The following is a 15581-nucleotide window of genomic DNA, read 5'->3' on the forward strand; positions in this document are numbered from 1 at the left end:
TGTGTTTACAGAATCATTTTTGAGCTGGATTAGATTATTACTGATGTTTCAAATAGGAATTCCAAGTAAACACACATTTACTTAGCTTAGTTTACTTCTAGACATCTAAAGGTTTTTATTTATTAATAGACTACACTACCATAAAAAAATTGGGGTTAGTAAGATTTTTTTTAAATGTGATATAGGAAAAGATTACAGTTTAAATTGTTTTATATTTTAATATATTTCAAAATGCAATTTATTCCTGTTATGCAAAGCTGGATTTTCAGCACCATTAATCCTGTCTTGAGTGTCAAATGATCTTTCACAAATCATTCTAATAATATGCTGATTTGGTGTTCAAGAACCATTTCTTATCAATGTTGAAAACAGATGTGCTGCTTAATATTTTTGTGAAAACCATCCTATATTCCTTTCATGATTGCTTAGTTGGGGTCACTTCATCTACAGCGATATCATTGACTTGATTGCAAATAAATGCACAGACACTATTTAACTGAACAGAGATGACATCACTGAATTCAATGATGAACTGCCTTTAACTGTCATTTTGCATTATTGACACACTGTTTTGCTAATGAATATATTTATATTTAGTATATTTAGTTTAAAGCGCTATATAAATAAAGGTGACTTGACATGTAACATCATAAATGTCTTTGTCACTTTTGATTAATGTGTCCTTGCTGAATGAAAGTAATTTTTTTTCTTTAGAAATATATACATTTCACTTTATATATAATATATATTATTTATATATTATAATATATATAATTTGACCCCACACTTCCTAACACAAACTCTTACCTCAAATGAAAACATTTTTAGTATTATAAAGTTTGTAAGAGTAAACCCACTTTAAAGGTCTCACACAAATTAAGACATACCTGAATGTCCCTAAACTTAGGTTTTGTCACACATTTCTGGGGGACAATTATATCCAAGTACACACACACACACACACACACACACTCAGAGACATAAAGAAAAGAGATCCACTAATAGTTCAGGTGTAACAGTAGGGTATTTACTTTCTTTGGTGTTTGCCAAAAAAAAAAAAAAAATACAAAAAGTTTGCAAATGCCTCTGCTAATTAATATACGGAAAATGTTTTTCTAATAAATAGCAATACAGTGCAGACCTCAATTCACACTTCGCTGATTTGAAAAAGAAAATAAAAGCATGTCAATGAAGATAAACTTGAACAGAGGCACAGAAATAAAACCCACAAAAACATGACATGTGACAGAAACAAATAGAAGATGCTTTATTTGCAGATGAAGTCTGAAATGGGAGTGAAAGCCACACCTGCTACTGCTGACAAGTCAAAATGTAGTTTTCCTTACATAGCACATCTTATAGAGAGGAAACCTGATGAAGCCAGTGGAAAATTAAATAAAAAGGACAAAAGCACTACTGGAATACTTGCATCAGAGCTGCACAACGTGGAAGTCTGCTTGGGTTAAAACTGACAACATTTCCAAGGACTCCATCACACAACGACATTCTTGGAATGTCTCACAATGCTACTCAACAGAATATAAATTCCAAGCACACATACAAAAATCGGTTTCAAAGATGCTTCACCCAATCTTCACTCAACCTCTGTTATATCAAACTGATTGAGGCACTTGGAAAGAGTGGTTTCAAACTAATGTGCTGAGGTTTATTTAGTAGTGACTAAATAAATCCTGCTGAGGATCTAAACAGCTTACCTACAACATCATACCCAATTTAAGCAGGAGAATTTATAAAAGCATATCTTAAAAGTGATTCAAAGCATATCTGCACAATGTGTACTTAACAGTGTGCTAATACAGTACAGTAATGTTACAGATTATTACAGTCACGTGGACACATAGAAACAAGAAAGAGACTGAAGACTGTGGAAAGTGAAGAAGGGATAGTCAGAATGAACAAAAGGTTTAAGGAATGAACGTTAGTCCCTTTTTGCCTTCTCCCTCACTCAAATCACAGTTTTCTCACTCCCTGCGCCTTTCCTGTACAGAAATGTTACAAAGGAAATCCTGCATTTAAAAAGCAGAACAAGCTAAATGAAAAGCTTTTTCATGGCTGAGCACTAAATGAATCCTAAAAGAGGCTCACGCACCTCTACAATGTCACACTTTAGGACACGGTGTTAGCAAAAGCTAACAGAAGCTAAGAACGCATCAAGCGAATATGACTTAACTGGCAAACATGAACATCTTAAAAGAAAAATTTAATCACACATTATGGGGGAAGACGAAAAATCTTAATTCTCAATCTGAATTCTTAAAATCTGCCTTGCAAGACTACACACTAAACTTCACCTACAAGATTTGTGCTTGTAAACACTATTCAAAAACACCTTTTTCGATATAAATATATACATTTGTTTACTTATAAAAAGCCACTTTGCACTTAGTCTTCTTCACAGCAAATATATAAAGACATCTTTCACTTTTTTCTCTCTTATTTTGTCAATGAACTAAGATTTCCCTGGACCTTGGCAAAAAGATTCTAGGTAAGGCTATAGAAACCTAGCCCCTAATGTTAAATGGGCAGGATTTGCGATGCAGGGATGGCAATCAAATCCATCTCCACTGGTCTATGGCAGGCTGGTGATGTCACGCTTGGGTGGGGGTCCATCGGGTTTACAGCTGGTCTCGTTAGCTTTGTCTTCAAACATCATAACCCTGTATGAGAGAAGAGAGAAAACTCATTAAGTCATTAGTGAAAAGGTCATTTCAACTAGCAAATCCAAAATATTCCTCATATGGGGTCAGATATAGATTTTATATATATACATATATATATATAATAATAATAATAATAAGCACACTTTTCATAATGAATTTAAAAGAGAAACTTAACTTCTCTTGCCACTTAAAATGTATTCTTTTTTTTTTTATAATTTTAAATTTTATTATAAAGCACTTTGAATTACAGTGGTGTACAAATGTGTTGCATAAATGTGACTCTGGACCACAAAACCAGTCTTAAAAGGTCAACATTTTATTATGCACATTAGACACATTAGTCCTATGCATCAAAGGATAAGGCTTCTATGTTCAAATAAAGATATTTAAAAATGCTGTGGTGTCCACTCAGTGTCCAGCACTGGCTACAAGCAATCCTAGCCTTCCACAGAGTACACTGGTACAGAGAGCTAGAGAGAATAAGTGCACTGTAAAAGACGAGTAAAAAAGAGATTGGACCAGTCTGTGAAACCACAAAAGCTGGATCAGACAAAAGGCTGGTGTTTGGGAGTTATGAGAAAAAAAATAAAATAAAAATAAACAAGTGCGAGTGCGGAAGGTTTTATTTCAAACATGCATGTGGATACTCCCTATTGATTGGGTGAATTCACGTTTTTAACCATTTACTGTACAGGTAGTGAAGCTGAGGATGGCAGAAAATTGTCACTGTCCTGTGATTATTCAACTTAAAAACAGAAGTTACAGCATATTCTTTCTGTTTCTGAAGGAAGTACAATCCTCAGCTTCGCCACAGTAGAGACGCTGCACAGACAAGTCAGTCAAGTAATATAGACTTGGGTTAATTGGAGTGTTCCAATAAACTACGATAAAACTATTCTTCTAGTATTGTGCATTTATTTTTCATTTAATATAGATTCTGAACAGAACTTTGTGATTTCAAAACATTAAATACTTTAGCCAAAAATTTCATCATGAAGCAAAGGTTTCTGATCAGTTGAGCGAAGAGCGGGAAATGCTCTTGAAAAGTGGTTATGACTAGCTCAGTTTACTGAGGCAAAGCACCAGACAACTTTAGCATGAAACTCAAACGAAAGTTATGCACAAGAATCATACCACAAATTGTGCAATTACTTTTCAAAATGGCCAGACAAACCAACTTCTGCCTGGTGTGCTTTAAAACATGTGGAAAAAAGCCATCTATCAAATCTAGCGAGCAGAAAACAATAACATCATAGAGACTCCTATTGTGTTTTCCTTAGTGTACAACTCTACTTCTCTCGCTATCACAATCACATCTGAAATTCGGTTTCATTCTGCTAGAAGTATTTTCTCATGGAGTGATCCAACATTAATTATGACACCTCCAATGGCTGTTCAACTACTGTAATGTCAAACCTGAGCACTCGGTGTGTAAGAGACTTCAGAAACTCAAAAGCCTTGTGAAAAATAGCTCAAGGTAGTTTCAATGAATCATGAAACTTGTGTTTGTCACAAACAACCCAATTCTCTTTTCCAAACTACAGCCATGTTTGTCACTAAAAAGGAAAAGAAAACAGGAAGTTGAAGATTTTGTGTATCACTTCCATCGAGAGTAGGGAGGTGTTTAGCGGTCACCGTTCCAACTTGGACGTCCTCCACCTTTTTTTTTTTTTGTCATCAACAGCCACAATTAGGGGAAAGCTGTATCTCCTTCCCCCACCCAAGAAAATGTGTGTTATGTCATTGTATATACAAGTGTGTATATACAAAACGGTCATTAAAAATCTTAATATGACAGTTTGCATATTTTAAAAGTTTTAAAAGCTTTATTCAATTGTGAAAAGTCAGGTTTTTTGTTTAAATTCAAAAGAATGTAATAATGTACAATAAATTATGTTTTAGGTAGTATGACTTTTTGTTTTTTATTACTTTGTCAATTTTTTTTTTTCGATTTCATTTGATAATTGCAATCTTAACAATTGACAGCCCCAGATTCATATTATCAGTCACTCAAGGCTGCTTATTTAATGACTTGGCTATGGATTTAGTATTGATACTGAGGTACCAGAGGCTTGTACTGTACTAAAGCCAAATTTCTGGTATTGATCCAACCCCTTTTGTGTCTCATGGTGATGACATCACCGGTCACAGTGGACCCCTCTCCCACTGAGAGATAATGGCACAGATATGCTGATCCTGCACTGGATGTGCTGACAAGATTAAACACACATGCCAAAATATCTAAAAATAGCCTGACTGTGTCAAAGCACTCGCCAGCAGGAAACAGCCAGACAATTCTGCATAATGCCATTTGCCAATATTAAAACACGGTGGAGAGAGAGAGAGAGAGAGAGCGCATGCATGACATCACAGAAACATGTCTATTGACGTTTTATTTTTCTCTATATTTTATAACTATATTATTTATTATTTGTCTATTCTCTTTATTATTAGTTTTTTTATAACCATAATGATATGTCTGCACTATGTTGGTACTTTCTGTTGTGGAAGCTCCAGACACCAAGACGAATTCATTGCTAATAAATCATTTTCTGATTCTGAAACACATACATACACACACTTACAGTTTGAGAACAGCTGATCGCTTGCCAAGCATCATTTTCACAAAGTCCCTGTAGTTGATGGTGTCGCTGACACCTCCTGTGACCTCGGAGATCATTTTCTTCATCTCCAGGTGAGTCTTTGGCACACCCAACTTCTCCATCATTCGCTTCAAGCCCATCATGTCTGAAAAAGAAACGCACACATACAGCCGTCACACAAACAAACAAACAACACTGAACTACTGCAAACAGACTCTTACAACTTGACAAGCAGATCCCTAATAAAGATGGGATGGCTAACTAGTTGTTTACCAATGAACTAGTCAATTGATAAGGTCAGTGTGTAGCCTGTATATTTGATGAATATCTGGCATTAACCTTGTTGAAGGCCTGCATAGTACAAACATAGTCTGATGTCACCGGATGTAGGTTTGTGTTTTTAACTATTAAAAAAAAAAAAATAACGCTTACTTTTTTTGTGAGAGTCCCCTAAGAAAGAGTACATGACACCCCACCCCATCATAATGCTCACAGAAATGCATTTAAACTTGCAATGTGCTAACATCCTGAAGATAACACCACATGCATGTTGTCAGGGCTGATACAACACCAAGCATACTACCATAGAGTAGAGTTACTCAAAGCTGTCAGTGTTCATCTCCCCACATCATTTGCATTGGTGGAATGATTTTCTCTTCACAGTGTATTACATTTTTGATTCCCACTTTATTACAGCACACCTCTCTTTCATAAAAATATGCTTGCTATCACAAACTACACATTTGTACAAGTATCCAATGAATCACTCTCTAAAGTGCCCTTATTTCGGTGGCACACACTCCAGCTGTTTGGATTTACAATCAAGAATAAGGGCCTATGCCACTTTCCTTTCATCTTATGTGTGCAGCCCTTCCATTTGCATAAAAAGACATATTATACATTTCTGAATGAACTAGAATTGGAAAACAAGTTCAGCTCGTCTAATTTGAACTCTTGAGTTGATTTACCCTGAGATTGGAAACTGAGTTTTCAGTTTCAGAACAGATGAACAGAGTTAGTTCAAGCCACTCGGAGTAGGTTGACTGAGTTTAGTGCGTGAACCACGACTATGAAAAGCCATGATCAATGGAGCTCCAGAATTACAATTCACAATTGCAACAGCTCCCGCCAAAAAGACTTCTGCATACTACAGAATACGTAACTAATTCTAAATCAATGTTATCAAGTGAACGCCATTTAAAAATGGTACCATTCTAATAAATATGGCAAAATAAATAAATCAGAAATGCATCATGATGCAAGATTTTTTTTAATATTTATATTTGAAATAAGGCAAAAATCTCAGCAATAAAAGCAATTTTTGCAGCTTAAGTGAATGAATGAGGTATTTAAACATTGCTTATGCTTAAAAATGGGGAGGAGACCGAACGAAACTCTGGGTTTACCGAAGAAAACCTGCTTCCGACCAGGTTAGGTTCACATTACTATGGTAACTTACCAAGAGGTTTATTTTGCTTTAGTTTGTCTTTTATTGGAACCGAAAACACGTAGTTTCCCTTTTCTGGGGTTAACAATCTCTGAGTTTACAACAAAATCTATTTTCTGGAATACACCCCCATTCTACAATGCCAGCTTTATTTTAGTTTTCTTTCCCCATAGCAATTTGAATATTTTAGGGCAACAAACTTAAAGATATGAACCCCTCAAAAAAAAAAAAAAAAAAAAAAAAATAATAATTATATATATATATATAAAAAAAAATAAAGGTGGTCTTAATGATAAAAGGTGTGATTTTTGTATTTTCCTTTTTATTTACAATTGTTTTAATCTGCAGCTCCTGTCATGAGTCACTCCTACTCTTTCTACAGCACATGATGGTTACCTTTAAGTTGGTTACAGGCGAGTTCTTATGTTTCCCATCTGTCATGTGTGCTATCACCTACACAGTGAGCATGACAAAAGAGCCCTTCCACACGAGCACTCAAAGTCTTAAATACATATGCACACACACACACTTACCGATATCCCCCTGATCGTTCAGGTCAAACTCAGCATATTTATCTGTGGATTGAAAAAACAGGTGACATTTAATATTCAGAAAAGAACACTTCAAACACAAACACAACTGCCAGCAACATCATCTAGAGGTCAGGCATGTGACAGCTGCGGTTCAGAGGGAAACAGAGAAAAACCCAGCATTTCTCTTCATTTTTTTTTTAAAATCCCAAGCTTATTTCACAAAGGATGGCTGGCTCAATCCGTAAATGATGACATCTAGTACCAGATTTGAATCCTTGTCCTATTTGATTTTGCTGAATTATTCTACTACTTCCTCGCTCAATCTGTCTTGTTTCATTCTCACAATGAGGCTTCTGTCGGAGCGGACACACTGACCATGAGAGGAGGCTGATGGGAAGGAGAGGGTTACAATGGCCCCATATGAACACAAACGCTGCCTGTTTACCCCCGATCTCAATGAGTGCGTGTGAAACAGAGTTGGCAAGAGAGGTCATCTGTTGAAATGCACTGACACTGCCTAAATGTAACTCAGAATTTTCACTGACTGAATCACTCTCTCTCAAAATGACTGTTTTGGATGGTGATCCCTCTTATTCTTAACACCATTCTTTTTCTCCTAACCCCCTCATTTCATTTCTGGTTTTAGGGCAGCGGTGTACACACAATAACATTAGTGGGCCAAACACTGCAGCAAGTGCTCTGACTGTATGTGTGTGTGAGCATGAGCCTTCAATTCAACCATGTCAAGAGAAATCTCAAAGGTTTGGTGCTCCTCCTGTCCCCTTGTCCTTTTGACTTCTATCCTTTCCATCTTTCCATTTTCTCACTCTGTTTAACAAGAAACCACTGAAACATTCAGAGCCACTTAACCCCTTTAACCTGATCACTGCCTCTTGATAATGACCCACAAACCCAAACGTACACACTGAAGACGGCTGGTAGTAAATAATTCAGAGTTCAAGGAGGCCCTTGGGTCTAAAGTCAACATGAAACAAGTCTTGCAATCCATTATAATAATAAAAAAAAACACCACACACACACATTAATAATAAGTAAAAAAATAAATATTATATATATATATATATATATATATATATATATATATATATATATATATAAAATCTGACATATTTCTGACTGAAACAGGATATTCAAAGAAGGAAAAAAAGTAGAGCTGACTAGATTTGATTGTGAAAATTGGGCTTTGCATGCCTAAAACGAGACCGGCATTTCAGATAAATATACTGTTATTAAAGATTCTTTCCGATATAAATAAGCAGATGTTATGGCTGATAACCGATAAAATAGCTTATAATAAAACTTCACACTATTTTGTCTGTTTGAATGGGCATTAACCCATTCAAACCTAAGATCAGTTATTTTAAGATGTTACAAGTGAATGTAGGCATAACAACAAACATATATGAAAATTGATATTAATTTTGAGATTTGTTAAGATTGCATGTAACAGTGTTTTTAAAGAAACTAATGAGCATTAGTCCAAATGTAAAAAAAACAGAAATTATAGAGATTTTCACTGACATCATCAATATATAATTATATATTTGAAGCATCTCTAGTTTCTGAGGCAAAGCAAGTTATTATATTTTGATAAAAAGACTACAACGAAAAACATTTTAACTTGAAACAACACCAAATCAATTGCGCACAGTAAAACCAAGAATGTGTTAAAGTAACAGAACATTCACACAGGGCGTGTGAATTTCTCAACTTTAAGCACAAATGGAGGTGTCAGCCAATCAGATCGCCTTATGCAAATACACTAGCTCAGGCACTAGCCAATTGCGGTCCAGTGTAATTGGCTGTTGTCACAATCACGTCAAAGCCAAGCTTCAGACACGCCCTCCGTCAAGCATTGAGCGTAAATATTGACTTTAAACTCCATGGCTCTTCTTTTGAGAAACATTAACATTGGAAAGAGAGGGAAGATGACTTCCAGATTCAGGTGGTTGAAGTTTGCATGTGGGTTTTCAGAGAGAAAAGCAAAACCACACTTAAGCTTTGACCAAAAGGCTCAGAGGACTGTTTGTTTACATTCCAGTTGTCCTTTCCCACACACACAAACCATTATTTCCCTCTCCCACAAGAAGCACATGTCCAAAACCACAACAACGAGGGGGCAAGACCAGCACATTCCTGCATGACCATATGGAGAAAGCAAGTCTATCACACATGCACAAACACCCAGCATTCATGCCACAAACATGTGCACATATATATGTTTCAACTATACTTTGTAGGGCTGCACGATTAACCTTTATCGCATCGATATTGAGGTTTTAACTCCCGCAATAACCTAACCTCAGGAGTCTGAGGTTTTTTCCCCCGCCTCTGACATTTGAGTGACAAACCTATTAGCCAATCAAAATGGTCGAATCTCGCGTTCCTGGCTTGCTGGCCAATTAGAAATGGCAATGGAAAAACTAGGTTGTATGCAGTGCATCGGCTTTCTGTCAGCAGAAAAGCAGCTAACACACAACGTTTACCTCGAATTGTGCCAGAAAAAGCTTGTGTAACTGCGCAGAAATGGCCAAAGGCACTTCTTCGGTGACGGGAGAGGAAGCGGGGGAGCACTTGGTTAACAAGAAGGGTGGTACTTCAGCTGTTTGGACTTATTTTGGATTCGCGAAGAACGACGTGGAGCAAAAAAGTGCTAAATGTAAAATATGTCGACGTGCCGTGGCCAGATCCAGATCCGGTTTTATGCACTTAAAAGTATTGAATGCAAAAATCGAAAATCGCAATATTTGTCAGAAAAACCGCAATTAGGTTTTTTCTCAAAATCGTGCACCCCTAATACTTTGGCTTGCAACTCTTACTTTTAAAAGAATCCAGCTTCTCTTGCAAATCCTCTTCATCCCGGTACTTCTGATCTTCCATAAACTCCTGCAAACAAGAGAGAGAAACAGAGAGTTAGCATGATCTCTAACTGGAACAGACTGGGTGGATGAATGATTATCCTCTCTGTTCAGCTGTGCATGGCAGAAGCCCAGAGAGGGTGAGCAAGCATGTGTCAAATATCAATTCTCCACCATGAAGTTTAATTCTCTAGAACAGTTTTGATGCCCAGGACACCCAAATATCCCCTTCCTTAAACACAAAGACTATATATATTGTCATGCACATAAAGAGCCATGTTTGTGAATATTTCCCCTCATAAATGTTGCACTTTTTTTTTTAAAGTTGGTAACATGAATGGTGAACTGACCAACAGAAATCTTCTTGGCTTGAAAGTGATTTATGTGTGAGCGGTGTACTCTATTGGCAACGGACGTTTTTTGCCCAATACATTTTGCTAATGTGACCGCACCTTTAGGGTCAGTCAGAGGATAAGCATGCTTCATAGATGCAGGCTGCTCTCTAGTCTAGCCAGCAATAACAAAAAAAACAAACAAACAAAAAAACAAAGTCCTCCTGTTATCAAAAAATAAAAAAACCTGAACAGTGCATGATAAAAACACAACAAAGGAATCTTGTCAGATCATCAACCAAGATGTTAGAATTAACTGGTAATTCTAACATCTTGGTTGATGATCTGACAAGATTCTTCAGAAGACCCATAAATCAAAGATTTACATGTGTGATAGACTTCACTATCAGCGATATCATCGAGTGTGTGTGCGTATCAGGGAGATCACACACTGTGTGGGTGTGTTTGGAAATGGATATTAAATACGGTTGGTGAGAGATACTGCTGACTAAGCGAAGGAATATGCTGCAAAAGCAAACCGAATGTGTGTGTGTGTGTGTGTGTGTCTATAGGTGCCCAAGAAGCATATAGAAACCCTGAACAGTTAATTATGACTCATGACGTCTTCTTGTCTCTGCCTCTTTCGCTCTAACCCAAACATACTAGAGAGAGTAAAAATAAGCTAGATTAGCAGTGGTCAAGTCATGATACGGTTTTAGAATTAGAATATGAAAACTGCACTGTGAGGATCAGCCCTCTTGAGTCATGCTGAGAGATGAAGAGCACAAGTACCGCCTCCTACCTCAGGCAAGTCATGACAACACATCAACATTCCTTCACATCAGAACTCGAAACTGGGAGTCAAAAATCAAGCCAAAATGGTCCATTCAAAAATCAGAATCGGAATATATTTTACCATGTTATGTAAAATGTGTTATGCTCTTGAACATTTTATTGACCCTTTTCCTGAGAATCACCTCTACACTGTATGTAAGCGCTGCAGATGACACTACTAGGCCAGTGTTCATGTGACCACATCAAGCTGTCACTCCTGCCAGCCACAGTCCACATGAGAGGGGGAACAGCAGCTCAAATGCTACTGCTGCCCACACCTCAATCTCCTTCCCACATAATGGGTCCATTCATGCTGGATCACAGACACCTGTTTCCCGTCTGAGGACACAGAGACAGCCGGCTGAGGGGGGACACACTGCCTCTTATCACATCAAAGAGGGCTGATCTAAAATATTAGCTTTAAAATAACACTGCTCATGAAAATAAACCTCTTGGGATTTTCATAAAAGGTCCGGGTTTGTTTAAAACGCCCAAGATGAGGTCACCGCGCTTACCTAAATATTAAGCATGTCATTTTTTAAATACTTTGTTTAATATGATTATTGTATCCAGTATGCTGAACGCCTTAATACTGTAAACATGCTGTTGCAGTACCGAAATTATTGTTTGAGAATCTTGGCCCGGCGAAACACACACTGGACAGTTAGTTTCAATAAACTGATAAAAAAAAAAAAAAAGTTCATCGGTTATTTTACGCCATAATGTAATGACTTCATTCGCGATGATGTAATGATATCAAGTCTATGGTTCTGGGCAGAGATGAAAATAAACATTCAAATTTAATCAAAATCAGTAATCATAACTTCAGTCAGTTAAAACATCATTAGGGCGGTCACTTTTTATTCGATATTCGAATATGAAGTGAAATATCCGTAATCGAACTATAAATAAAATATCAGTTTTTTAAAATGCCATGTGTAGCACATTTTTTACAGTCTATGATTAGACAGTTTGTTTTTTATTTTATTCTTTGCCATCTTATCCAGTAGAGGGCACTCTAGACATATTGTAGCGTAGGTCCATGACCAAATCAAGTGAATAATAGCTAGTAGCCAGGCACGTCTCCACCGCGGGGAACATTGTAAATAAAAAGAGAGCCGCACTTAATCCAGATCAAGTTGATAGACTGGTGTTTCTTGCAAACAATATTAAGAAATGAATTTGGCTAGGCTATATGCCTTACTCCTGCTGCTGTTTAAGTTGTCACGATATTGTTTGTGCCTGTTCTGAATCGTTTTTTTTTTCTTTTTTCATTTAGCCTAATGTTGTGGGATATGCAAAGTGGCACTTCATAGAAGTTGATAACCTGCGGTTTCAAACATTAAGTAAAAAAAAATAATCCAGATAGTCCTGTTTATGACTCACTGGTAATACATTTGTGATAGAATCTCCATTATGATAAGGTTTTTTTTTTTTATGCACGGGGGGTGGGAACGTAGATATTCGAATACATTGCATGATATTCGATATCCGTTCAAATTAAATTTCTCAATAGTGACAGCCCTAAACATCATAATCATGATTTATTTATAATAAAGCACCCAAAAACCGTAACGTGCATACGAGGATTTAAGTCTTGAAGATAGAAGTAAATAAGTAAGCCTTCCGCGCAGAAACGATAATCCACTTACTATACATAACCCATTGCGATTTATTTGTTATTATATAATCATTCGTTTTTGCCAGATCGCCCCTCATTCAAGTCCTCGGTTTACCCGTACTCATATCATTAGCCCAGAATTTGTACAAAAAAAAATAAAAATAACAAAACCAACCGGGTCGGTTCATTCATGCAGTGTCAGTCATAGCATTCATGTACTGTTTGGTGTCTTCAAGCTGAATCACGCATGCGCAGTATCATCAGATGATCGGTTCTCATATCGGACATGTCTGAAAGGAACAGCTCTCGGTTCAGGGTACTGGTGATCCGAAAACCGCTGAAACCGGTTCTTGACTCGAGAACGAGAACCGCTCTAACAGGTGTAGTGTAATCTGGCCCGCTTTCACCCTGCCATATTACGCACCCCCTAGTATTGGTAGGTTTAGGAGTAGGTGTGGGGTTGAAATTAGGCAATCAGGTAACGACTTCAATGAAGGGGTGCATAATCTGGCAGGGGTGCAGAATTCGACCCAACCCTGGTATGCTGCATGCACGGTCAGTATTTCATCATCAGATGCTACTTGTGTGCATCACTTCTATTTCCTACAAACTAAATATGTGAGTGTGTCATCGTTAGTTAGAATTACAGAACAGGTATTTCATAAATCATCCCTTATTCCTATTAATGGCCCAACATCCCTGACAAACCCATTTAGCCTATAACCTAACAGAATCTTCAACTGAACAAAGTACACAGATTATATACATTCATTTTAGTTTAGAAGATAAAATAGATGTATCACACTTTCTGACGTTTAACAAAATACTCGGATAACATGCTTTTCGTCTTCTTTAAGAAAAGAAAAAAAAAAGTGCACACACGCGCAATATCATCAGCTCATCGGTTCTCAACTCGGACGTGTCCGAAAGAAACGGTTCTCGGTTGAGTGTACGGGTGATCCGAAAACCGATGCAACCGGTTCTTGACTCGAGATCGAGAACCGCTCCAGCAGTGGGCGTGTAACGTCCGGCTCGCTGCACACATGCTGCTCTGCTCCCGTTCATCTTCAGTTCTCTCTTCACAGCAGTTCAGTCCGTGTACTGTTCGAGCAGAATAATTACTCCGGGATATTGGTTTATTTCGACTCAGATGGAGTGTCAACCACGTTAAAAAGTGAATAATTTAAATCATTTGTGGATTAGGGTTTACTGGTGATGCGAACCGTTTCAAACGATTCAGTCCGATTTGATGAACTGGTTCAACCGGTTCACTAAGAAGAACCGGTTAAATCGAACCGAGCATCACTAATTTTTAGTTTCGTACAGAATTAAAATGAGGAGAAAATCCTGTCGCCCTTGGCAGCTCAGTAGGTTTTGAGACACAGCCCTGCTCTGGATTGTGAAATGATCCGCGGCTTAATGTGGTCGAACTGTCTAACTAAATTAGGTCATGCTTCTGTAAAGTCGAGCTTAACAATTCCGCTGCTGCCCAAAATAACATTTAACAGCTAAGAGACCACAGAGAAGAAAACTAAAACCTTACATGTCGAGACAAAGCGCTTGGGAACATCATAAGGGTGAACGGAGGCGGTTCAAGGCCAAAGAAATAATCTTGCCTCCCGAATGAGACAATAATAATCCAATAATAATCCGTCAGCGTGAGTTTATTTACCTTATTGATTTCATCCAACTTCTCCCTCTGCTGTTCTTTGAGTAACCCGAAGGCTTTCCCGCCTGAAAAATGAGACATAGGGACCTTAACGTTACACACCCGTCTGGATGTTTTATCAAGCTGTTTGGTTCACTTGCAGGCATGAGATAAGGACAGGCACACAGAACTAAAACGGGCTTTGAGCGTAACGTTATAACGATAAACAAAGCATCTAATCGATTCACTCAAAACAGACCGGCGACAAAAGATTGAACTTACCTTGTAAATTCTGGTTGGAAGGCATGCTGGGACGGTCGAGGGGTGTCGATGAAAGTAGAGAACGAAAGACACTGGTGTTGTGTTGGCACTCGCTTGCGTTTTAATGTGGGGGAGAGAATCACACGCTTCTTATAGGCGCAGGTCTCCCTGTGATGCGCTCTCTGCTCGACAGATATACAGCGCCATCGAGCGGTGAAGAGAGGCAATGCAGGCTCAAATGACAGCGGGGAAACTCCGTTGTTCTGCGAGCCAGTGTTCTTTCATTGTGCATATCAAAAACATATAAACCTATTTGTAATTTTATTACCCATATATACACATATAAAACGCCTTCCGCGTTCCAGCCGTGCTCAGCTCCACTATGTAGTAACTTATAGCACTTTTCATTTAGTCAGTTTTGCACGTTGTATTGCAGAGCTGTTTTTTTTACTTTCACTCCTATCTTATCGTTCTCATCGTTTCATTTGTAACTTAGAAACCTAACTTCCTGTATTTACTACTGAATGCTTCATTCAGTTTTGCACATTTCATATTGTCTTTCACAGTGCATACCGAATTTTGCAGCTGTGAATAATTGCACTTTTTAAACCTTTTCACTCTTACTAGAATACATATATATATATATATATATATATATATATATATATATATATATATATATATATATTCTACTTTTCTTCTATCTCGTCGTTCAACACATTTCGTTTTCATGTCTCAGCTT

General features: G+C 37.5%; 1 protein-coding gene across 1 annotated transcript; it reads right to left on the reverse strand.

The window, feature by feature from the left end:
- Positions 1-1243: 1243 nt before the first annotated feature.
- Positions 1244-15014, reverse strand: LOC132139613 (allograft inflammatory factor 1-like). The gene is made up of 6 exons (XM_059548097.1): positions 14861-15014; positions 14603-14664; positions 10105-10171; positions 7265-7306; positions 5267-5429; positions 1244-2678 (listed from the first exon to the last, which is right to left on the reverse strand). The coding sequence occupies exons 1-6, from the start codon at positions 14883-14885 to the stop codon at positions 2591-2593; spliced, it is 447 nt and encodes a 148-aa protein (XP_059404080.1). The 5' UTR covers positions 14886-15014; the 3' UTR covers positions 1244-2590.
- Positions 15015-15581: the final 567 nt, after the last annotated feature.

Source organism: Carassius carassius, chromosome 4 (assembly GCF_963082965.1).
Source record: "Carassius carassius chromosome 4, fCarCar2.1, whole genome shotgun sequence".
In the NCBI taxonomy this organism is placed as follows: domain Eukaryota; kingdom Metazoa; phylum Chordata; class Actinopteri; order Cypriniformes; family Cyprinidae; genus Carassius; species Carassius carassius.

Coding starts and splice junctions, on each gene's coding strand:
- LOC132139613 (XM_059548097.1), bottom strand. CDS start 14,885: ATGCCTTCCAACCAGAATTTACAAG. Junction 14,665..14,860: donor TTCCAACCAGAATTTACAAG/GTAAGTTCAATC, acceptor CTCATTTTTCAG/GCGGGAAAGCCTTCGGGTTA. Junction 7,307..10,104: donor GAAGCTGGATTCTTTTAAAA/GTAAGAGTTGCA, acceptor TTCAATCCACAG/ATAAATATGCTGAGTTTGAC.